Source organism: Peromyscus leucopus, chromosome 5 (genome assembly GCF_004664715.2).
Source record: "Peromyscus leucopus breed LL Stock chromosome 5, UCI_PerLeu_2.1, whole genome shotgun sequence".
In the NCBI taxonomy this organism is placed as follows: Eukaryota; Metazoa; Chordata; class Mammalia; order Rodentia; family Cricetidae; genus Peromyscus; species Peromyscus leucopus.
Window position 1 is genome coordinate 139233449 of NC_051067.1, and position 23570 is coordinate 139257018.

The following is a 23570-nucleotide window of genomic DNA, read 5'->3' on the forward strand; positions in this document are numbered from 1 at the left end:
CAGCAGCTCCACGCAGTGACCTGTGAGGTGACTGCCAGAGCTGGTGCTAAATGCACTGTCATCAGCTAGGGAGAGAGAGACTCAGTGAAGTTCAGCATATTCTAGATTCCAAAGAATAATAGGCAGACACAGACAAGCACTGTCCTTCCCTCAACTGTGGATGCCTTGTTAAAAGCTCCTTTTTTAAGCAATGATAGTGACAATGAATGTCAGATAACCACTTAATACCTTCACTTTATTTAGGTACGAATTGTCATCTAGATATGTCAGAATCCTTTGTATTTCTTTGAAGGGCTTGGAAGTATGAAATAAGGTTATATTTTAAAAGGCAAATTTTTTTTCTTATAAAAAAAAGAAAACTGACAGGGCTATAAAACTCCTTTAACTTTAAATATTATTTTTATTTCAAAACTTTCAGCTAGATAATTAGCTGTAAGGCATTCTCCCAATACTGTAATCATTACATGTACTTATGAGGGAACACCATCTTCAGGTCCCTATCTACCTTTTGGATGACTTTATTCTCAAATCTTAAATCACTTGGTCTGTCTGGAATGCCAATTTCCAATGACTCTATCATCATACCTCTGTGTCTTAGTCATGTTCTTAGACTGTGAAGAAACGCCATGACCAAGACAACTCTTATAAAAGGAAGCATTTAATTGGGACTTCGTGTTTTTGCTCATTTGGGGACCTGCCACCTAGCTCCCAAATAAATCACACCACGGAGGCTTATTCTTAATTACAGATGCCTGGCCTTAGCTTGGCTTGTTTCTTGCCAGCTTTCCTTAACTTATCCCATCTACCTTTTGCCTCTGGGCTTTTCCCATTCTCTTACTTTTGTAAATCTTACTCTTGCCATGGCTTACTGGGTAGCTGGGTGGCTGGCCCCTGGGTCCTCCTCCTTCTGTGGCTGCTGCTGCTTTTCTCCTTCCAGATTTCTCCTATATCTTCTCTCTGTCTGCCAGCCCTGCCTATCCTTTCTCCCTTCCTTGCTATTGGCTGTTCAGCTCTTTATTAGACCATCAGGTGGTTTTATACAGGCACAGTAACAGCTTCACAGAGTTAAACAAATGCAACATAAACAAAAATAACACACCTTAAAATAATATTCTACAACAGGGACTTGTTGAATTTCAGAAGTTTAGTCATTATTGTCATGGTGGGAAATACAGCATTGGAGCAATAGCTGAGATCTATATCCTGATCCACTGTTCAATAGACACTGGACCTGCCATGGGCTTCTGAAACCTCAAAGCCCACCCCTAGTGACACACCTCCTCCAACAAGGCCACGCCTCCTAATCCTTTAATCCTTCTCAAATAGTACCGCTCCCTGATGACTAAGCGTTCAAATATATGAGCCTCTGGGGGGTGATTCTTATTCCAATCACCACACTATATGGCCAGTCATTGTTTTCTGTAAAACATAATGTTACAAGTGTGTGACTGAAAAGCAGTCCACAAAGAGTTACTGAAAAACTGACCCTGGTTCAAGTATGTGTTACGCTTGATAGTGCATTAGAGCCCTAGAATCTCTTTGCCACAGACTACCTACCAATGTCTGCAGCTCCCAAGAGGCTGTGAGTTTCTTCAACTTTCCGTACCCAACTGCTCTCTGAAGACCAAGGCCAACTCTTGGTCCTGGTTGGCCTGAAATTCACCATGTAGACCTTGCTGAAACTCACAGGGACCCACCAGCCCCTGCCTTCCAGGTGCTGGGATTAAAGGCGTAGGCCACCTCACTCAGCAGTGCAACATGTTTTAAACCCTGTCACAGAATTCACTGACCTCTGTTGTTTTGTTTTGCTTTTTTTCCCCCAGCCTCCTTTTTACTGCCGGGATGTTGCTGAAATGTACGATAATATTCTTCATAAGCCCCTGAACTTGAGGCCAGGCGTGAGCCTCACAGCGTGGTCCATTCTGGAAGAACTCCTAGAAAAAAACAGGCAGAATCGACTTGGTGCCAAAGAAGACTTTGTATGTATTGCATTTCTGAGTACCAATTGTTAAACTTATTTAAAATTTGGAGACAAATCCTTATTTGGTATTTATTGAAATAGTTGTTCCTATAGATTTGGGGGAGGGAGCATCCTTGTCCCCAGTTTCCAGTAGTGTTTATTTACTTTACCATAGTTCTGTTTTCATTTGACCTTGGTAACCAGTACCCAGCTTCTGTCCTCTGCTGTTTGCTGATTTCCATCATGACCGCTTCCCCTTCCCCATCTCCTCCTTGTGAGGTGTTCTATAGTATATTTTTTAACTGCTTTGGTTTTTTTTTGTCAGTTTATTTTTTTTTAGAAGAGTTTTACTACCTAAGTCAAACTCGAATGCTCCTGCCTCAGCCTCCAGAGTGCTGGGAGTAGAAATGTGTGCCATGCCCAGGTGTTTTGTTTCTTGTATTTTTTTTGTTGTTGCTGCTGCTGTTTGTTTTGTTTTCAGGCAAAGTCTGTGTTGTGCAGACTACTAACCTCAAACTAGCGGCAATCCACCTGCCTCCGCCTCCCAAGTGCTGGGGTTATAGGACTATGCCACCACACCCAACCTTAGGAATTTAAATTTTTGTTGCTAAATAATACAAACATTTCCCTGAACTTACAACACAAATCACCCAACTCTAAGCTTTTGTTGGGGTTTAAGGTTATGTAAATGTTTAAGGTATTTTCTTTATTAAGGACATTTTAAGGGGCTGGAGCAATAGCTCAGCAGTTAAGAGAGCTGGTGTTTTTCCAGAAGACCTTAGTTTGATCCACAGCACCCGTATGGCAGGTCATAACCATCTGTAACTTCAATTCCAGGTGATTCAATGCCCTTTCTGGCTTCCAAGAGTACTGCAGGCGTGTGGTACACAGACATACATGCAGGCAAAACACCCATACACACAAAATGATCAAATAATAAGACTTTTAAGAATTGCTTCTGAGACAGGGTTTCTCATATGCATATGACTTTGGCTGGACTTGAACTCACAAAGATCCACTTCTACTCCCGAGTACTGGTATTCAATGCGTGTGTCACCATTCACACCAGCTTTAAAAGGATATTTTTTAAGTACCATTTTTCTGTACAAGGTATGCCTTTCACTTTAAAATAACCTTAAATTGCATTGCTTTTCTTTTTTTGAGAATTTGCTGACACCCCCCGGAGATAATTATGAGATCTGCCCATTGTTTCAGATCAGGGAACTCAGTTTGCTGGTGTTATCAATATTGTGTTAGCATGTCAGCTGCCGTACCCTGGGTGCTGAACAGTGCTGAAGAAAGTGTCAGGTTGGGCCATGCGCAGTACAAGCGTGCAGTGTGGTGGTCGCAGCCTCCTGCACTCACCGCTGCTGGCCGAGTTCCTGTCTCTCCATTCAGCTGATGCGCCCTGCTGCCTGCTCACTATCCCAAAACTTCTCTCTCAGCTTCCAGATTCCTGTGGCTTTTGTCTTTCCCTGTGCTTCTGTGGGATTTAATAAATGCACTGGTGCTCAGCTTTTCCATCACTGGGGGCAACCCTCTAGTCCTTGTCCTGATAACTACACGTATCACACTTCATGATGTGCTACGTTGTGCAGTTGATCTCCTCAGTTTTTACTAAGAACAGAGAAGGGCAGCCAGACACTTTTGTTAACCATGGAATGTTGTATAGATAGTTGAATTGACTGAATACAGCTCCAGCAGAAACCTGGGCATGTTGTACGGTTTGCTCTTTTTTAGAACAATGTAACCTAAAGGTATACCTCAGTGGGATAACGTGCTTAGTGTGTAGTAGGGGTCCTGGCTTTGATCTCCAGCACCACAAAAAAAAAAAAAAAAAAAAAAAAAAAACACCAAAGTAAATGTTTCTATTTCTTTAAGCTTTTTGGAATGTTTGTGTTGACCCCGCCCATCTCAGGGCAGATGATCTTTCCTTCTGCTTTACTGGGCTTTTATTACTGTGTGAGTGGGGTGTGGGGGTGCTTCCTGCTGCCTACTGTGATCTTAGCCTGAGCTGCACCTACCTCATATTCTTGTTGCCCTGGAAAAGGTCTGTCTCCACCGGTGTCCTGGACCCTAGTCCTTTGCCAGGGACTGTGTGCGCCTCTGCCTGCACAAATACCTGCTCTCTTGTTTTTCTCGCTTCCAGTTGGTAGTGAAACATTAACAGATGTATTCCTCAGCTTCCTCTTCTAGCCAGTTCAGTGTCTTGGCTTCTCCTGGAGCTCACACTTCCCTTGTACCTGCCCTGCTATATTTCTGGGCCCTTCTCCTCACTCTGCTGTGTGAACTGTTCAAGATCTTCCTCAACCCATGAGGTGTGCAGGGCCCTGTGGTTGACCTCTTCTTGGGGCAGTGGCTCTGTTTTCCGTCACGTCTTCATGTCTTCAGTCCAGAGCCCTCTTGCAGACTCTGCAGACTGACAGTGTCTGTTTTCACATACCGCCGCCCGAGTCGCTTGAACGTCTTGGTCAGAGCATGTTCTCAATTGAAGTCCTGGGCTTGGGAGATGGGTCTGTTGGTGAAGTACCTGCTGAGCAAGCAGGGGGCCCTGCATTCAGATCCCCAGGGCCCATGTGGAAAACTGTGCAAAGTGCACGCTTCTATAGCCCCTACCCCCAACGGGAGAGGTGGAAACAAGAGGGTCTTGGGAAACTAAGCAGCCTGTCCAGTTGAATTAACACCAGATTCAGTTAAGCTTAAGGTGGAGAGTGATAGAAAACACCAGGCATTTCCTCTGGCTCACATAATACATACATATGCATCATATACACAAAAATCCTCTAAAATGAGAATGTTCATATTCAATCTCATTTATTTTAATTGAAATCTTGCTGATACTCTGTGCTCCTTTTCCAACTAAATGTCCTATTTGGTTATTCTGGCCAGAGTCTGAAGCACAGACCTCACTTCTTGTTTCTACCAACTTTCATATTTTACCAACTGTGTGTGTGTGTGTGTGTGTGTGTGTGTGTGTGTGAGAGAGAGAGAGAGAGAGAGAGAGAGAGAGAGAGAGAGAGAGAGAGGTGAGCATGAATGAGAACATTCCCTCTCTGTGCTGCAGGACTCTCGCTTCTTGAGCAGACTAACTCTTTAGGGTCTTCATGCTCGTCTGGAGCATTCTCCCTTATTGATTTATTGTCTGGTTAATTCTTACGTGTCTTTCAGACATCAGTAGTCAGCTATCATTTTCTTTGTTTATATGCGTGCATGCCTGTCTGTCTGTGTTTTAAGAAATAAAAGCTTTGGGCTGGAGAAATGGCTTAGAGGTTAAGAGCACCGACTGCTCTTCCAGAGGTCCTGAGTTCAATTCCCAGCAACCACATGGTGGCTCACAACCATCTGCAATGAGATCTGGTGCCCTCTTCTGGTCATACATGCTGTATACATAATAAATAAATAAATCTAGAAAGAAAGAAAAGCTTACTTTGTGCACTGTGAGTAGCAGCAGATACGGCAGTAGCAAAAGAGCAGCCCAGGACCAGAGAGACGGCTCAGAGGCTGAGCGCCGCCGACTCCTATGCAGGAGGAACAGAGTTTTATTCCCAGCACACGTACTGGGCGGCTCATAAACATCCGTAACACCAGCTTCAAGGAACCTGATACCTCTTCTGACCTCTGTGAGCACATGCACACACACACACACAGACCTACATCCACACATGCACATATGTGCACACACATGCACACACACACATACACAGACCTACATCCACACATGCACATACACGCACACACATGCACACACACGCACACAGTAAACTAAACTAAATCTTAAAAAAAAAAAAAAACACCAAAAAACTACCTCCTTCAGTCATTGCTTTAAGAAATCTTTTTTTTTTAACCCACCACACGAGGACTGTGGTGTGTTTGGGGGTGGCCCTGGCCTTGGCTCTCACTGCATAAGCCTCTGCTGACTTTTTATGTGTTTTCAGGTATTAGTTTTTTTTTTTTTTTTTTTTTTTTTGGTTTTTCGAGACAGGGTTTCTCTGCGTAGCTTTGCGCCTTTCCTGGAGCTCACTTGGTAGCCCAGGCTGGCCTCGAACTCACAGAGATCCGCCTGGCTCTGCCTCCCGAGTGCTGGGATTAAAGGTGTGCGCCACCACCGCCCGGCTTGGTATTAGTTATTTATACCTGTATAATGGTTTATTCTTTCTATGACATTTTCATTCCCACGTTTTATGCTCATCTTGTAAAAACCCATGAATTATGTAGGACAGAATGTTTGACCCTGTTTTACCTGTGGGGAAACTGCCCGTGAAAGGCACATTGCTTAAGCACAAGCAGCTGATTCTAAGTTAATCTTTCCAGGGTGTGACCAGGAGTGACAGAAATATCCCACTGAAAAAAACTGAGTGCAAAGTGGAAATAGTTCAACCTTATAACATTCTTCATTGAGTGCTTAAGTTTTTGTCATTACTAAAACACCTTTTTTAATTTTCTAGCTTGAAATCCAGAATCATCCCTTTTTTGAATCACTCAGCTGGACTGACCTTGTACAAAAAAAGATCCCACCACCATTTAATCCTAATGTGGTAAGTCTATATTTTTTCTAAACTAGTGAAACCTAGAAGTATGATTTTGGAAATAGATCCCCAAAGCTAACTCAATAAAAAGGAGTCGGTGCCTAAGTATTGTGTAGTCTGTCACTGAGAAGCTTCTAGCTTAGTGGTAGAGGGCTTGCCTAGTATTCCACAAAAGAAAAAAAACAAAAACCAGCAGCTTCAAGGTGACCAATGATATCACGGTTCCATTAAGTGTCTTCCTACATAGTTACTATGAAATGCTTCTTGTCAAATGTCAAAAGGATGATCTTAATAAATAGGTGGAGTAGCCGGGCGGTGGTGGCGCACGCCTTTAATCCCAGCACTCGGGAGGCAGAGCCAGGCGGATCTCTGTGAGTTCGAGGCCAGACTGGGCTACCAAGTGAGCTTCAGGAAAGGTGCAAAGCTACACAGAGAAACCCTGTCTCGAAAAACCAAAAAAATAAATAAATAAATAAATAGGTGGAAACTGAGGTAGCCATTATCATTTCTGTCTGTACTAAACCAACATTCAAGGGAAGATAACGATGTTTTTCCTGGGACGTGTGTGTGTGTGTGTGTGTGTGTGTGTGTGTGTGTGTGTGTGTGTGTGCACGAATGTGCATGTAGACAGGTTCCCTCACTGAACCTGAGCTCACTCATTTCAGCTGGGCTGCCTTGCCACTGAGCTGCAGGGATTCACCCTGTCCTGTCTGCCTCCCTGGTGCTGGAATTACACATGTCTAACACTGCTCTGCTGGACATGGGTCCTGGAGGTCTGACTGTAGATCCTCATGCTTGCTTGCCAAATACTTTATCAGTTCAGCTGTATCCTTAGCCCTAAGCAAAGTCTTTAATGAGAATATAAATTGTCAAGTCTTTTTTAGAAAATCATAAAAGTGTTATTAAAATGTTACGTTCATGCTAGCTAAACTTATTAGATCTTCTGTAGTTTACCTAAAGATACATTTTTAAGAAAAGAAAGGCTGGTCAGGGATGTGTTTGACAGAATGAACAGCATGTAAAGTCTTAGAAACTAACATATAGTAATAAACAAATTGTCAGTAGTAATGTAATAACCTCCGGTAGCTTTCTTTGTATAGATACATACTTTGTATTTGGCTATTATTTATAACATGCTCCTCAGATGAGCTGTGAACTTACTACAGTTAATGTTCTCATTAGTATATCTGTTTATAAATGAGTGAATGGACAGACAGTCACAGCTGGATGAAAAGTGACAGTGTCAATATTCAAATCTGGGTGGGATTCCAAAGTCGTTGTTGTGTGTTTGCATGGGGTGGGATTCCAAAGTCATTGTGTGTTTGCATGGGGTGGGATTCCAAAGTCATTGTGTGTTTGCATGGGGGTGGGATTCCAAAGTCATTGTTGTTGTGTGTTTACATGGGGTGGGATTCCAAAGCCATTGTTTGTTTGCATGGGGTGGGACTCCAAAGTTGTGTATTTGCATGGGGGTGGGACTCCAAAGTCATTGTTGTTGTGTGTTTGCATGGGGGTGGGATTCCAAAGCCATTGTTTGTTTGCATGGGGTGGGACTCCAAAGCCATTGTTGTTGTGTGTTTGCATGGGGTGGGACTCCAAAGTCATTGTTGTTGTGTGTTTGCATGGGTGTGCATTCACATGTGTTCAGCTTCCTATGAAGGTATCCAAGAGGAAATCCTTGGTGTCATTCCTCAGACATCATCCATTTTGTTTTATTGATGTTTTGAGACAATGTTTGAGATTGATGTTTGAAGACTCTCACAGGCCTGAAGCTAGTCTGGCTGACCAGTGAGCCCAGAGTCTGGCTGCCCGCACCCCTCCCCCCACCCCAGTGCTGGAGTGACACACCAGTGTGACTCAGGTTCTCCTGTCTAGCGAACAAGCAACATCAGCCAGTGAGTCAAAATAAAGAAACCAGAGACCCATAAAACAAACAAAAAAAACCCAAAGCAAAATGAAACAGAAAGTCCACAAAATGCCATTGAGTTTGTTTTGTGTTGGCCAACTCTTCCTGAGCATGAGGTCTACCCTGAAGGGTGGTTAATGTACCCAGGAAGACCACTGGAGGAAACTGACTTTTTTTTCCCTTTGCCAGTGGGCATCAAATGAAGATAGCTTATGGTTAGGGGTGGGAACCCTTCAGGCTTGAATCTGTGCAGGCTTTTTGCATGCTGCCATAGTCTCTCTCAATTCATATGTGTATCAGTCCTGTTGTGTCTGGAAAACACTGCTTGTAGACACCTTTCACCTCTGACTCTTACACTCTTTCTGCCTCCTTTTCTACACAGATCCCTGAGCCTTCAGGGGAGGGCTTTGATGAAGATACCTCATTTAGGACCGAGTACTCCAAAGTCTCTCACTCTCTGTACATTGTCCAGTTGTGGGTCTCTGTGTTAGTTCTTTCTGCTACAAGGAGAAGCTTCTCTGATGATGGCTGAGAAAGGCACTGACCTATGGGTATAGCAGTATGTTATTAGGAGTCATCTTATTGCTATATTCCTTTAGCAGAATAATAGTATTACATTTTCCACTAGTATTAGTATTTCCCCTAATAATAGTATTGCATTTCCCATGACCTATATAGTCTCAAGTTCTTGGACACTTTAGCAGTGTTGAGTATGGCTTCCATCTAATGGAGTGGGCCTTAAATTCAATCAGAGTGGTTGGTTGCTCCAATAACATTTGTGCCACTATTATACATATTATATGTATATCTTGCAAGCAAATCACTGTTGTGAGTTGCAGGGTTTGTAGCTAGAGTACATTGATGATTGCCTTTCTTCTTCAATAGTATGCAGAGTACTTTTTATTACCGTGAGAGTTCAGTAGGGGTGAAGACTCTAGTTAGGTGCCAGCCAGACTTCTCTGTGCCTTCTGTAGGGCTGGATTGGTAGATGGAAATGGCCTAAATTTGGTTTTATCATGGAATGTTTTTCTCTGTCAATTATGATTGATAGTTTTGCTGGGCATAGTAGTCTGGTCTAGCATCTTGTCTCTTAAGAGATTTAGAACATCCGTCCAGACCTTTCTGACTTTCAGAATCTCCATTGAGAAGTTAGGTGTTATTCTAATATGCCTGCCTTTTTATGTTACTTTATCTTTTTCCATTGTAGCTTTTAATATCCTTTCTTTGTTCTGTACATTTAGCATTATGATTATTATGTGTTGTAGGAAATCTCTTTTCTGGTCCTGCCTGTTTGGTGTTCTGTATGTTTCTTGTACCTTGATAAGCACCTTTTTTTTTTTTTCTTCAAAATTCTCTCATACATTGCATCCATTAGTTTCCCTTACCTCCTCTCCTCCCTGTCCTCCTCTCTTCCATATCAATTCCTACTCTGTTTCCCTTCAAAAAAAATAAAGGGCAGGCGTCCCCAGGATATTCACCAAACATGACCTAACAAGATACAATAAGACTAGGCACAAATCCTCATATCAAGACTCGACAAGGCAACCCAGTAGAAGGAAAAGGGTCCCAAGAGCAGGCAAGAGAGTCAGAGACAGCTCACTCCCACTGTTGGGAATTCCACAAGAACCCTAAGCCACACAACCATAAGGTGTATTCAGAGGACCTAGCTTAGACCCATACAGGGTCTGTGACCGTTGCTTCAGTCTCTGTGAGCCCCTATGAGCCCTGCTTAGTTAAATCCTTGGGCCATGTTCTCATGGTGTCCGCAACCCCTCTGGCTCCTACAATCCTTCCTCCTCCTCTTCTTCAGAGTTCCCTGGCTCCACCCTAGTGTTTGGCTGTGAGCATCTGCATCTGCTCCCATCAGTTACTGGCTGATGCCCCTCTGATGACTGTTGGGCTAGGCACCAATCTTGAGCATGGCAGAACATCATTAGGAATCATCTTACTGACTTTTTTTTTTTTTTTTTGCCAGTTGTGTTTGGTTCTAACCTGGTTCTTTGGGCTGTCCTGACTCTGGTTTATGGCTGGGTTGATGTCCCAATCCCACTGCTAGGAGCCTTGCCTGGTTACAGAAGATGTCCAGTTCAGGTTCTGTATCCCCCATTACTAGGAGACGTCACTAGGTCACTCTCAGATCTAGGGAGTTTCCACTGCACTGTTTCTACATCACCCCTAAGTACCCCCCAGTTCCAGTGGTCTCTCCCAGTGCTCTTTCCCTCCACCCCCCCAACCTGATCCCGTCTCTTCCCATCCCCACCTACCCCAGTCCACCCACAAAATCTATTCTATTTCCCCTTCTCAGGGAGATCCAAGCATCCCCCCAACTTGAGCCCTCCTTGTTACTTAGCCTCTCGGGGACTGTGAATTAGAACATGATTATCCTTTACTTTTACTTTATTTAACAGCTAATGTCCACTTAAAAGTCTGTCTTTCTGGGTCTGGGTTACCTCACTCAGGATGATTTTTTTTTCTAGTTCCATTTTCTTGCAAATTTCATGATGTCATTGTAACAGCTGAGTAATACTCCTTTGTGTAAAACACAGTTTCTTTATCCATTCTTCAGTTGAGGGACATCTAGATTGCTTCCAGTTTCTAAATAAAGCTGCTATGATCATAGCTGGGCAAGTGTCCTTGTGATAGGATGGGGCATCCTTTGGGTAAGAGTGGTATCACTGGGTCTTGAGGTAAATTGATTCCCAGCTTGCTGAGAAGCCACCATATTGATTTCCAGAGTAGCTGTACACGTTTTCACTCAGCCTGCAGGCAGTTCAGCAGGTTGGAGAGTGTCATCCCTTCCAGAGGCTCAGTTGATCTAAACCTCTTTCAGGCAGGTCAGCTGGTTTCTGCTGCTTCTGGACAGCCTGTCTGGTCACAGAATCGCCTTTGCAGTTTGGCTTCTTTATTCTGAGAGGGTGGGGCCTACTGTATTCGGTCAGTTTCAGGAACTTCCTGAAGCTAGTTTGCGTTGTTTACCTTCCTGCTTAAGTAGTTTCCCAGAAGGATGGACTGTGTCCATCTCGGAGGAAACCATTACACAACTCTTGGTGAGGCTTACCTCTGAAGTTTTTGTTCAACATCCAAAAGTTTTCATTTACGGTTTTATTTCAGTTAGGGTTTTCTTTAGTGATACTGTTTCTTTGTTAAATTTTACTTTGATGTCTGGAGTTGTTTTCATTATTCCATTCAGCTGTTTTCTTTGTTGTTGTTTTTATATACATTCAACTGATTTTTGAAGTCCTTGGCTCGTGCGTCCACCGTACGCGCTTTCAGGGCCTGCTGGGTTTTGATACAGGTCCATTGTCTGTGCTGTTCGTGTTTGTTTTTATGCTGGGGTCCAGGCACCTAGAGTTGCCGTGCTTGAGGTGTTTCTTGGTGTCACTCTGCTCTTGGCTCTGTCGGGTGAGAGTGCTGTCCTTTGGGTGCTGGTTGCCCTCTCTGGATCCTGAGAAAGTGTGGTGGCTGTGGGGTTCCCCGGCAGAGAGTGTCTGTGCTAGTCAGGGGTGACAGAAAGGAATGGACGTGGCCTTGGAGGAGAGTCAGGGTTGGTGTGGAAGAGCTGAGCTGCGTCTGCGCTGAAAGGTGGAGTCCTCAGGGAATGAGGTCGGGGAGAAGGGACCCCTGCAAGTAGACGGCTACAGAACTAAGAGTAAATCTGGGACGAGTGTAATGGAGGAGAGGAGAGAGAATTCGTCCCAGCCTGATGTGGCGGGGGTTGGGGGGGGGGGGGCTTTTGCTGACAGAAATGGAGATGCCCTTGAAGAGAAGGCTGAAGAGTTGGTGAGAAAGTGCTAAACCAGGTCTACCCCGTAGCCAGTGCTTTAGCCACTCAGCCATCTCTTCAGCCCCTTTGAATTCCTTTTCATTCTAAAGTCTTTAATGCTCTAATCCCAGAGAACTTTGTACTCTGAGGGAGATTTTCTTACATGGAAGAATTTAGCACTCCAAGCTCATTCCTTGTTCTCTGATTAATTTGTCGATTTACAGGGCTAACTAATATCCTGGGGTTATTTTCTCTGCCCCAGTCTCTGTCTTAGTGACTCAGTTGGACTTCTTGATCTGGACTTAAGGATTTCCCTTCCCTGTAGAGCAGAAATAGCCTAGAGGTTTAGCCTGCCTTTTACAAGCACGTCACCTGAGTTTGTATCTCAGTTCCTGTCTGTAAATGTAGTTGAAGGGAAGTGTTCAGAGTCAGCACATGGAATGAGAATCTCTGCCTTGGAGCTGAGCATTTTGCCTTGCTCATCGTACTGTCCCATCAGCTGATGCCTCAGGCCTTTACAGCCAAGGATGTCCTCACCAAGAGCTTCATGACCATCTCTGTAGCGCAAAAGCTTTGCTCCAAACATCCCACTCCTCCATTAGAAAGCATCGCCTGTCCAAACGATAAACTGAGCAGGCAGGCTCTAAGTAAAATACTATCCCGGAGATCTCCCTGAGCCTTGTTCCAGCACATAGGGATGATGGTGTCTTGAGAGAAAGGTGGGGGGGGGGTGTGCGTGTGTGTGTGTGTGTGTGTGGGTGTGTGTGTGTGCGCGCACTTCAGGCATTTGAAATGCTGCTATGCTAGTCTTTCTTACCATTATCATCACTCCCTACTTAACAGTAAAAATTTTAACTTGTTAAAATAGACAAATCTCACCTTAATAATAAAAGGGGGCCAGAGGGAGCAGAATAAGGTAGGGGAAATCAAAACTTGGCAGGGAAAATACATAAAGACATTTTAATGAACTAAGTTAACGAGAGAAAAGCTAAGGTAAATGATTCTGTGCTTTTGGTGTTGTAGGCCGGACCAGATGATATCAGGAACTTCGACACAGTCTTCACGGAAGAGGCGGTTCCCTATTCTGTGTGTGTGTCTTCTGACTATTCAATAGTGAATGCCAGTGTTCTGGAGGCAGACGATGCATTTGTTGGTTTTTCTTACGCCCCTCCTTCAGAAGACTTATTTTTGTGAACAGTTTGACATTCAGAAACCATTGGACAAATAAATTCAAGCCTGCGGAGGAGACAGAAACGCCAATTTGTGTGAATATATTCAACTATGTATAACAGTGCCTCATTTTTACATGTAATGTTAAAAACTATGAAATATGTATTTTCTGCTGTAAGCCAGAAATAGGGCATTTCAAAGAGCTGAGTTTTGAACTGAAATTTGTATTCTTGTTTATTAAGCTTATTTTTAAACAAAAATTTAAAGCTATTATTCTTAGCATTAACCTATTTTTAAAGATAACTTTTTGCTATTGACTGTTTTTTCCCTGTTAAGTTTACACTAACACATCCAAGATAGACTGTTTTTAATAGTCTTTTACAGTTAAGTAAGATGTAGTAAGATCTTTATAATTCTATGACTTTTATCATAGCAGAACTATGCAAATGGTACCTGACAATTTAAGATGAAACCCTATCTTCCCATGATAAGTCGTTCTCTGAAATTTGCTTTTTGTTAGGATTCAAATGCAAAAGCAGGAGAAACTCCCTGGCTGCTAGTGAACAGTAATAGGCTACTCACCTGCAGCCCCTGTAAGAAAAAACAAAAAGAAATCCTTTGCTTTTGGAATACTCGGTTCTCATCCGTGCATCATTTTTCTTCTAGAGGAAAAGAAAATATTTAATGGCTAGAAAGTTCTAGAATTCCCAAGGAACTGAGAAGTAATAAAATGCTACCAGATATTTTTAGTGGTGCCAAAAATAAATGTCTCTTGTCATATATTTATATTATAAATGTTTTCTATTTATGTTCCTTTTGACTCTTTGAAGGTTTAGTAGACTGTTGAGTAGGTCTCAACCTTGGTGTCTGTTTTTGCAAAAAGCTATTTCAAAACTGCCTTCCTAATCGAGTTTTTAAAATGACAGGAAAAAAAGTAATTTTCTATCATGTTTACCTAATTGTGAATTAAAAAGTAAAATAGCAAATCTGGGTCGGTGTAAATGTCTGTCACCTCCTGCACTGTAACGAAAGGTAACAGTGACTTAGCAGATACATGTTCAGTATTACTCACTTGGTAGTGACAGGGATCAGACAGACACGAGGTCTCACGAAGGCTGATGAAGAGTTTTCGCTATGTCTGAGGTCCACACCTGCCTCTGGGATCCTCATACATCTTAGAAATAGCACCGAAAAGTGACCATAAAATCACATGTCATCTACCATCTCCATCTGTAGTGGTAAAGGATATTAGGTACAGAGAAACTATCTAAAAGGGGGTGCTCAGCTTGGGAAGCCCGTTCCTGGAGGACAGTCTTTTGGGTCCTTTAGGAAACAGTGTCATGAGCTTAGCTGCCCTAAGAACAAACTTCCCTTACATGTGTTATCTTGATAAAGAGATGACAGAAACATTTCTCACCTTTGGCTTAACTATGTTCAGCCGATTTGGGCTAGGCGGTGCTTGGCTTTGACTTGGACGGGTGGTATATCCATGCAGCACACTGGACCTTCCTACACTGTACATACTTGATTTGGGGCACTTCTGTAAGCTCTACTTTAATACAGAGGTTTTTGTTGATTATAAATCAAGACAAAAATTGTACATGTATGATTTTTTATTCAGATATCCTTAATTAAATTGCCAAAAATTAAAGTGCAATATTGTATTTTTAAGAACAAATTTTAGACTTTTGATGTTTCTTGGATCACAAGAAATACAGATCTATGTAGCATAATAAAATTATCAGAAAGATTAACGATCAACATCTAGTTCCTGTTATTTGAAATTAAAATTAGTAATGGTTACAGTAGTACCACTAAAGTGAATTATTTTTGTGTAAGAGAAAAAGGTATAAATCTTAATCAAATTATTTGGGTAGACATGAATTACTGGGTTATTTTATACTGACATACATGAGTCAGGAAACAAAGTTCCAAGGTTATCTTTTCTCCCATATTGGAAGTCTTTTATTAAATATCTGCCTTTTGAACGGTCAGCTGTTTCATGCTGACTACGGAAGGTGTAAATGAGGGCTAGTTACAGTCGGGAAGTGAGTTCTGCTTGTTAGTTTTGTTTTTAGAGATGTCTCTCAGTGTAATCCAGCCTGGCCCCGAGCTCAAGATCCTCTCAGTTCCGCCTCCTCGACCTGGGACGATGCCTTGTTAATTGCAGCCTGTAGAAGTGGGATTTTTTTTTTTTTTAACCATTAGCCACTAAAGGTAATTTTTACTTGTTTTGTTACAGATCATTCTCCCCAGGGCAGCAAAGGTTTGTTGCTGGGTGGAGGCCTCCTCTTCATAGTTGGGGTCTCCCTGCTGGAGCCTGGTGAGGGGGAAGGAGGTTTTTAGTCTCCTGAGGGGCAATCTCCTTTACCCCCCCCCAACCCTCCTCCAGTATTTTCCAAGGGATTATGGTGCACCCAGAGTTTTTTTAGAACACAGTAATGTGAAGCTGTATCATGAGTTTCTGATGGTCTGAGTACCTTGAAATGAGTCACATTTGTGGAAAAGTCAAAATGAGTGGCAACACCCAGAATATGTATAAGAATATTGGGACTGGCTGGAGAGATGGCTCCAAAGTAAGGACCCCTTGCTGTTCTTGCAGAGGACCTGGGTTTGATTCCCAGTACCCTCCTGGTGGCTCACAATCACCTGTAACTCCAGTTCTAGGACTCCAACCACCTTCTGGTCTCCTCAGGCACCAGGCATGCACGTGGTGCACATACATGCATACATGCAGATACTCACATGACACACACAAAAATGAACACAAGTAAATCTACATTTTTTTAAAATTTGGATTCTTTTCCACTTTCCATGTTTATTAAACTAATATAGGAAAGAATATTCTCAACTTCACTGATAGAATTCTAGTTGAAGATTTATCTCATATCACATTTTTAGTTACATGGCAAATTATATAACTATTCATTTGCAGTCTTTTAAGCACATTCCTTAGTGGATAAACAGACTTATATACAAATAATTTTTCAGGGTGGGCAAGGGAGCTCAGCAGGTAAGGACAGTTGCCACCAAGGCCGATTCCGTGAGTTCAGTCCCTGAGACCCACACAGTGGGAGAGAACCCTCCTCCATAAGCTGTCCCTGACCCCATGTGCACCCCCACACACACACGTAAGTTCTGAAAACGGTTTCAATTCTTCAATGTTCAGTTTTGCACAAGTAAGCGAACTGAGAAAGGGAAAATTCTGCATTGTCTTCCAATATAATTTTTGAAAATTCAAAGTTGCAACAGTAGAGAATAACTTAAATAACTTAATAAAATAAACAAGGTACTGAGAGTCATTGTACAGCAGTGAGATGGTCAAAGAAGCCTGCAGATGAAAACATACGGTGGCTACAAGGTGACTGTCAAGGCATCAGTTAAGTCCCTCTTTAGCCCTGCCCACCAGGAGGACCAGACACACTGATGATTTTACAGATCTGTCTCTATTCAAAAGTGACACCGCAGTTTTTATCATAAATTCTCTTTTGCTGCAATGAATCTCATAGGTTCGTTGTTTCTCACACCCACTGTACGTGGAGCAATTAATAAAGCTAGGGGTTAGATATTTCTACTGTAGTTTTGGTTAAATGTTTGTGGCAAAGTCTACAATGAGTTGTCAATAGTTAAATGTTTTATGTTTTAATAGTTAACTCATGGAATGCAGAAGGTTGAAATACAGCACTATCAGGCCACACAAGTGACCAATGAGAATCACTGTTGGACTTTTTCAGTTCTTTTTAGATAGTAAATACAGCCTTGCTGCTGGTAGGTTTTTCTGTGACCCAGTGGTGACAATGAATCATTCAAAAATAACATCTTATAGGCTGGTGAGATGGGTCAGCAATAATGATGCTACCTGAGCTTGATACCCGGGACCTACATGATGGAAGAAAATAGAGCTGACATCTGTAAGTTGTCCTGTGACATCCATGTGTGCTCTGGCATGAATGCACACATACACAATAAGTGTAGTAATGTGTTTTTTTAATTACAGCATATGATGGGGGTCTTGCTCAGTTATAGAGGGCTTGTCTAGTGCCCCTGAGACCCTAGGTTCAATTCCCAACATGTGTATATATTTGCATGTACACCCTAGTTTACCTTGTTAATGATCTATTGATTTTGATCCTTAACACTTGTTTATTAATTTTAAAGATTTTTAAAAATTATATATTTATACACACACACACACACACACACACACACACACACACACATATGTGTCACATGTATGCAGGTGTCGTCAGAGGCCAGAAGAGGGGTCGGGTCGCCTGAGCCTGGAGATAAAAGTGCTTGTGAACTACCTGACCTGGGTGCTGGAAGCTGAACTCTGGTTCTCTGGAAGAGCAGCAAATGCCCTCAACCACTGAGCCATCTCTCCAGCCCTGACTGTCAATCTTAATTGAGAACATTGTCACAAGTGCTGAAGAAAAAGGATCTGAGGTACACTTGGATGGTACAGGAGCTAGATTATTTCACCAGTTACCTGGATTTTTAAAAAATCTGTATTTATTCCCTGAGATTTTCATGCATGTGTACAATGTATTTTGGCCTTATCTAAACTCCACTCTGGCATCCCCCACACCCCAAACTGGCCCACCACACACATATGTTTCTCTCCCAACTTCGTGTCTTTTTTTTTTTTAAACTAACCCGCCGAGTCCAGTTAATACAACAAATACATAATCTCTGGTTTTCGATACCATCTATTGGTGTCTTTTGATCGAGACTGTTAATGTTTAGAGTTATTGTATGTATTGATCCCTGACATCTTGTTGATTCTGTAGAGTTGGGTGTTTTCCTCTTCTCCTCTCTCTCAACTACTGTCCTAGCACGGCTTATCTTTCCCGTGGCTGCAGAGGTTTATTTGTTTTTCCCTTTGGTCAGAAAGATTTCCTAATGTATTTTCCGCTGAGCCGGCTTAGTGGACTGAAGTTCCTTTAGCCTGTTCTTATCCTGCGAAGTTTTTGTTTTTTCTTCATTTATGAGAGACAACTTTGCTGAATATGTGTATCAGTTACTTTTCTGTGTCTGTAACAGAGCACCATGACCAAAGGCCACTTACAGAAAAATTTATTTTGGCTTTCCATTCCAGAGGGAAGGTCAACAGTGGTGGGGGAGGCAGGAAGTGGGAACAGGAAGCTGGCCGGGCACATTTTCAACTGCACACAGAAAGTAGAGAGGGAGCTGCAGGTGAACAAAGCTGTAAACACTCAAAGCTCCCACCCAGCGGTATTCTTCCTCCAGCAGGGCTGTGCATCCTCAACATCCCACAACCTCCACAAACAGCTCCACCAAATGGGGACCGAGTCTCCAAATACCTGAGCCGATGGGGGGCACCACAGTATAGTAGTCTGGTTGGCAGTTGTTGGCTTTCAGAACTTTAAATACCTCTGTCTGTCCAGCCCCTCCTGGGTTTTGAAGTTCACTGGAATAATTTGCTATTATTCTACCTTTGTATGTTATAAGTTTGGCATTTCTCTCTAGGTACATTTTGTATGTTTGTTCTTTCGTTCAGTGTTTTACTGTGACTAGGGAAGGTTTTATCTACTGTTGTTTTGGTGTCTGGACTGGCGTTTTCCTAATGCTGGGCTATTTCGTTTCAGTTTTGTGAAAATGTTTTTTGTGCCCTTAGATTGAGGTGGTTCTTTTATGCCTATAACCATAGATTTGGTCTTTTAGAATGTCATATGTGTCCTGAAATTTCCACTGGTACCTTTCATTATTTTATCTTTGTCTTTGTGGGATTGTTCTAGTTCCTCCATCTTGTCTTAAAGCTCAGATATTCTGTTCTCTCCTTGGTCTATTCTGTTGTTAAGACTTTCCACATAAAATTTTATTTGGATTACTAGTTTTTTATTTCCAGCATTCCAGATAAGTTCCTTTGTTTAATTCCTCATTCATACTATTCATTGCCTTCCTTATTTCATTCAGCTATCTGTGTCTTTGAACACACTTTTTTTTTTCTTTCTGGAGCTGAGGACCGAACCCAGGGCTAAATCCCCAACTCTTGAACACACTTATAAGTGTATTTTGAGTTCTCTGGGATTTCATCTAACTCAGTCTCACTAGACGCCATAAGCTTTATTTATGTGTATGTGTGTGAGCCTGAGTGAGTGTATGTTCACCACATACGTGCCGTAGCCTGCAGAGGCTGGATGAGCACATCAGAACCAATGGAACTGGAGTTACAGGTGGTCGTGACCCATCATATGGGTGCTACAAACCCAGTCTGGGTTCTCTGCAAGAGCAGCAAGCACTCTTAACTGCTGAGCTGTCTCTCCAGCCCCTAGATAGATGACCAGGTAGGAATAAAATATGGTAGAACTGAGTTCAGAAAATAAATCCATAGTCTAGGTGTTCAAAGTACACAATAGAAGTTCTGTATTGTTCCCTGCGTAGGGTATTAGCTGGGAGAGCAGTCACAGCCGACTGGTATTGCCACTGTAAATGTCATTCTAGTCAGTGACTGGCACTGCCCCTTGACTTCAGTAACTTCAAGGGTAATAGCAAGGATGGTATGGAGCAGACTCAGACGTTAGTTATAAGATTAAGAGTGAAAGAGAAGTGGGGTGGATAGGAACGAAGAGTAATATTTAATCAAGTTTGAAAAAAAAGGTCCAGAAATAGAAATAGCTGGGAAGGGAAAGTTGGGATACTGTTAGGGTCCACAAATTTTAGAGATTGTTAAATCTATGGAAAGTCACAATCAAGTAAAAAGGAGGATGGGCAAAGATGAGAGAAAGAAGGAAAGACGTAGATTCGGGACGGGGAGCCTGTGTGCCTGAAGACCATAGCAGCAAACACCTTAAACAGGGCAGAGAAGCAGTAACCCCAGAGCAGCTTGGTGACACACAGCAAAGCCACTGTGACTTTCCTGTGCAGAAGTGGAAATCAAAATAGAGAAAATAAGAAAACAGGAAATGAACTGGTCATACTCTTACGTCAAGTTGGAAAGTTCTCGGATCCCTCTGGCTCTAGCAGGTTCCACACGAACCAGGGGATTGGGCTGGGGTGTGGCAAGTGGGAGCCATTGGCTCTGCAGCCTGGGTCCCTGGGGAAGGCGAGTTGGAAGTCATCCCTGGTAGCTCCCTCAGAGCTCCATCATGGCCTCTTTTGGTCCTCTGGGTCCACCACCTAGATTCTTTTCTCTCCTCCCACCTTCTTCATCTTTTGATAAATTCTTTTTGTGGTCTGAGATGCCTGTAGCATTCTGAGAAGTTGCGTTCAGACATGAGAATATCTAGCCCAAGCGGGGAAAAGATGCTTAATTTCCCTACTTCAGAAGCTCACTGCAAACTTCATTCCTTGAGGTCTCACTAACCAGTCTGCTCCATACCATCCTTGCTATTACCCTTGAAGTTACTGAAGTCAAGGGGCAGTGCCAGTCACTGACTAGAATGACATTTACAGTGGCAATACCAGTCGGTTGCTCTCCCAGCTAATACCCTACTCAGGGGACAATATAGTACACATGCACTCTGCCGTCAAAATGGAAGTGGTAGTTAACGTGTGCTCTGTGAATACAGACGTGGTAGTTGATGTGTAATCTGTGAATACAGACGTGGTAGTTGACATGTGTGCTCTGTGAATACAGACGTGGTAGTTAACGTGTGCTCTGTGAATACAGACGTGGTAGTTGATGTGTGCTCTGTGAATACAGACGTGGTAGTTGACATGTGTGCTCTGTGAATACAGACGTGGTAGTTGATGTGTGCTCTGTGAATACAGACGTGGTAGTTGACATTTGTGCTCTGTGAATACAGACGTGGTAGTTGATGTGTGTTCTGTGAATACAGATGTGGTAGTTGACATTTGTGTTCTGTGAATACAGACGTGGTAGTTGTCATTTGTGCTCTGTGAATACAGACGTGGTAGTTGTCATGTGTGTTGGGTGGGTGACTTGGAGAATCCCAGGCTGTGTTGATTTTGTCGATTCTGTGACACAGTAGGAAACAAAATCAACTCAAGGATGTAAGTGGGGTGCACACACCTTTAATCCCAGCACTCAGGAGGCAAAAGCAAGCAAATCTCAGTGAGTTCGTGGCCAGCCTGGTCTACAGAGCAAGTTCAAGGACAGCTGGGACTGTACAGAGAAACCTTGTCTCAAAAAACAAACAACAAAAGCTGAGTTTGGTTTTGCTCAGTTTGAGGGATGGAGGAGGCCTGGTGCAGCCGGGGCCAGCACAGTGCGAAGCAGCTGCTTACACTGGCTCTCCAGTCAGGAGTCAGATACTTCACACGCTCTATCTCTATCCTTTCGTCCAGTCTAGGACGTCAGTCCACACGGTGTTACACTCCCGTTCAGGGTGATCTCCCTCTACAGTTAAACCCGGGAACGGTTCTCACAGATCCACCCAGACTCATGGGTCCCCGGTGATTCCAAAGCCCATCAATGTAACCATCAAGATGAATCATTACACAGGCCCTTCCGGGGGGCCACAAGAAAACGAAATGATGTGAAAGTATTATTTGCCCCTTTGTACTGTGCTGCCCGTCATACTAGTGATGTGAAAGTGGTGGAGGATAAGACCCGAGCATCTTCAACGGGAACCAGCAGCCACAGACTGTGCCATGGTCGTTGTGACTTCCATTGCTCTGCTTTTCACTTGCATTCAAAACAGAAAGCTGTCCCCCAAACTGGGAATCAGTGTGTCAAAAGGTTTCTGTATTGTCATGTTCACAAGCACCACGTTAGCAAAACAACCTGAGAGTCGACACAAAAAATACAGCAGTGTGAATTGAATGCCACGCAGCTTCCACTCGAGAGTGGCTGAAATGGTACATTTTGTTATGTGTATTTTACCACAGTTTTGGGGTTGGAGGAATCCCCTACAAACAGTCACCTTCCCTTACCAGGTCTTGGTAACCACAAATTTATATGCATGTTTGCCTGTCCTGGATATTTCATGTAAATGGCATCACACACTCGTGACTTTTGTGTCTTTCCTCGTGCGCACTCAAGAGCTTGATTCTCTCCTTAGTTCAAAGATGATCGCGCTGTTGGCCAGGAAGGCGTTCCCTTGGGCGCAGTTATAACAGTTTCCATGTGCGAGCTTTTCTGCGCGTGCATGTTTTCATTGGCCTTTCCTACCTCAGGGTTTCCAAAGTTCACAATGCTGTTTCACATCCCAGAGCAGAATTTGAACTTTTGTTTAACACAGATATCAAACGCCCCTGGCCTAGATAACAAAAGCAGGGGGAGCCGCACTGAAGCGGTACAGGCGGGGCTGGTTGCCCTGGAGACCGCGGGGCTGAGGTCCCGGCAGACCCCGCGCCGCCAACGGCGGTGGGCAGAGCGCGCGTGCGCACGGGGCCCGCCGCCCCCCGCGCGGCGCTGCGCTGCAGGTGGGTCTGTTCCCGGGGTGGCCGGGGGCGGCGGGGGGCTCCAGGGGCGGCGGGGCCCGCGAGCCGCAGCTCTGCTGGCTGAGCTCCGAGCTCTGTGGGCCTGGGTCTCCTCCTCACGGTCCCCGCAGCCCCGACAGGAGGGAAGGCTTGGACGCATCCGGGTCGCCCCCTGCTCCGTGTCCTTTTCTCCTCATAATTCCCTGTCGTAAATGCGTCCGTTCCCAGGACGTGTGTGCGTTTGTTTTGTTTTGTTTTTGAGACGGGGTTTCTCTGGGTAGCTCTGACTGTCCCGGATCTCTCTCTGTAGCCCAGGCTGGCCTCGAACTCACAGAGATCCTCCTGCCTCTGCCTCCCGAGGGCTGGGATTAGAGGCGTGCGCCGTCACCCGGGAAGACTTGCTTAGCAGACAACTGGGCCCCGTGTCCATCCTAGGAAGCCCCAGGACTTCAGACCCGGTGTCTCCTCGCCCTCTCTCCTCCCTGACTGACTGTGCAGAGTCCGAGGCGCACGCACGTGCCTGCTGCTTGAGCACTCCCTTATTTGGAGGTGCTGGGATGAAACCCGGCCTTGGCCATCCCAACAGCTGATTCCAAGTCCGGGCTTTGCTGTGGAACTACCCTGGAGCTCATGCGTAGCCCGCTAGCTTGGGACTATCTGCCCAGCCTCTGGATGTGTGCAACCATGACCTGATCTCGCCCTCGTATCTCCCTCTCTGTGTTGTACAGGTTGGTCATGAGGTCCAGAATGGAGCCTTTAAAATTCTAGAATTCATCTCCATTCCATTTTGTTCCAAATACCCTGGACTGGTCCATCTGTCTCTGAGAAAATACAACACTAGTTGAAAATCCATAGTTGGCTGTTCGCTGTTGTTTAAAAGCATTCTCCACACAGGCA

General features: G+C 43.8%; 2 protein-coding genes across 5 annotated transcripts in view; both read left to right on the plus strand.

The window, feature by feature from the left end:
- LOC114690094 (serine/threonine-protein kinase Sgk3) overlaps nt 1-15079 on the plus strand; it is a 120273-nt gene extending 105194 nt beyond the window's left edge. For all 4 annotated transcript variants that reach the window (XM_028864539.2, XM_037206411.1, XM_028864540.2 and 1 more), the window contains exons 15-17: nt 1824-1979; nt 6406-6495; nt 13179-15079. In XM_028864539.2, the coding sequence (XP_028720372.1) occupies nt 1824-1979; nt 6406-6495; nt 13179-13349 (417 nt within the window). In that variant the 3' untranslated portion in view covers nt 13350-15079. The remainder of the gene's footprint in view (nt 1-1823; nt 1980-6405; nt 6496-13178) is intronic.
- Nucleotides 15080-22169: 7090 nt separating this feature from the next.
- The window catches only part of Mcmdc2 (minichromosome maintenance domain containing 2), a 36547-nt gene continuing 35146 nt past the window's right edge, over nt 22170-23570 (plus strand). The window contains exon 1 of the mRNA XM_028864542.2: nt 22170-22676. The gene's annotated coding sequence lies outside the window, so the exon portion shown is untranslated. The remainder of the gene's footprint in view (nt 22677-23570) is intronic.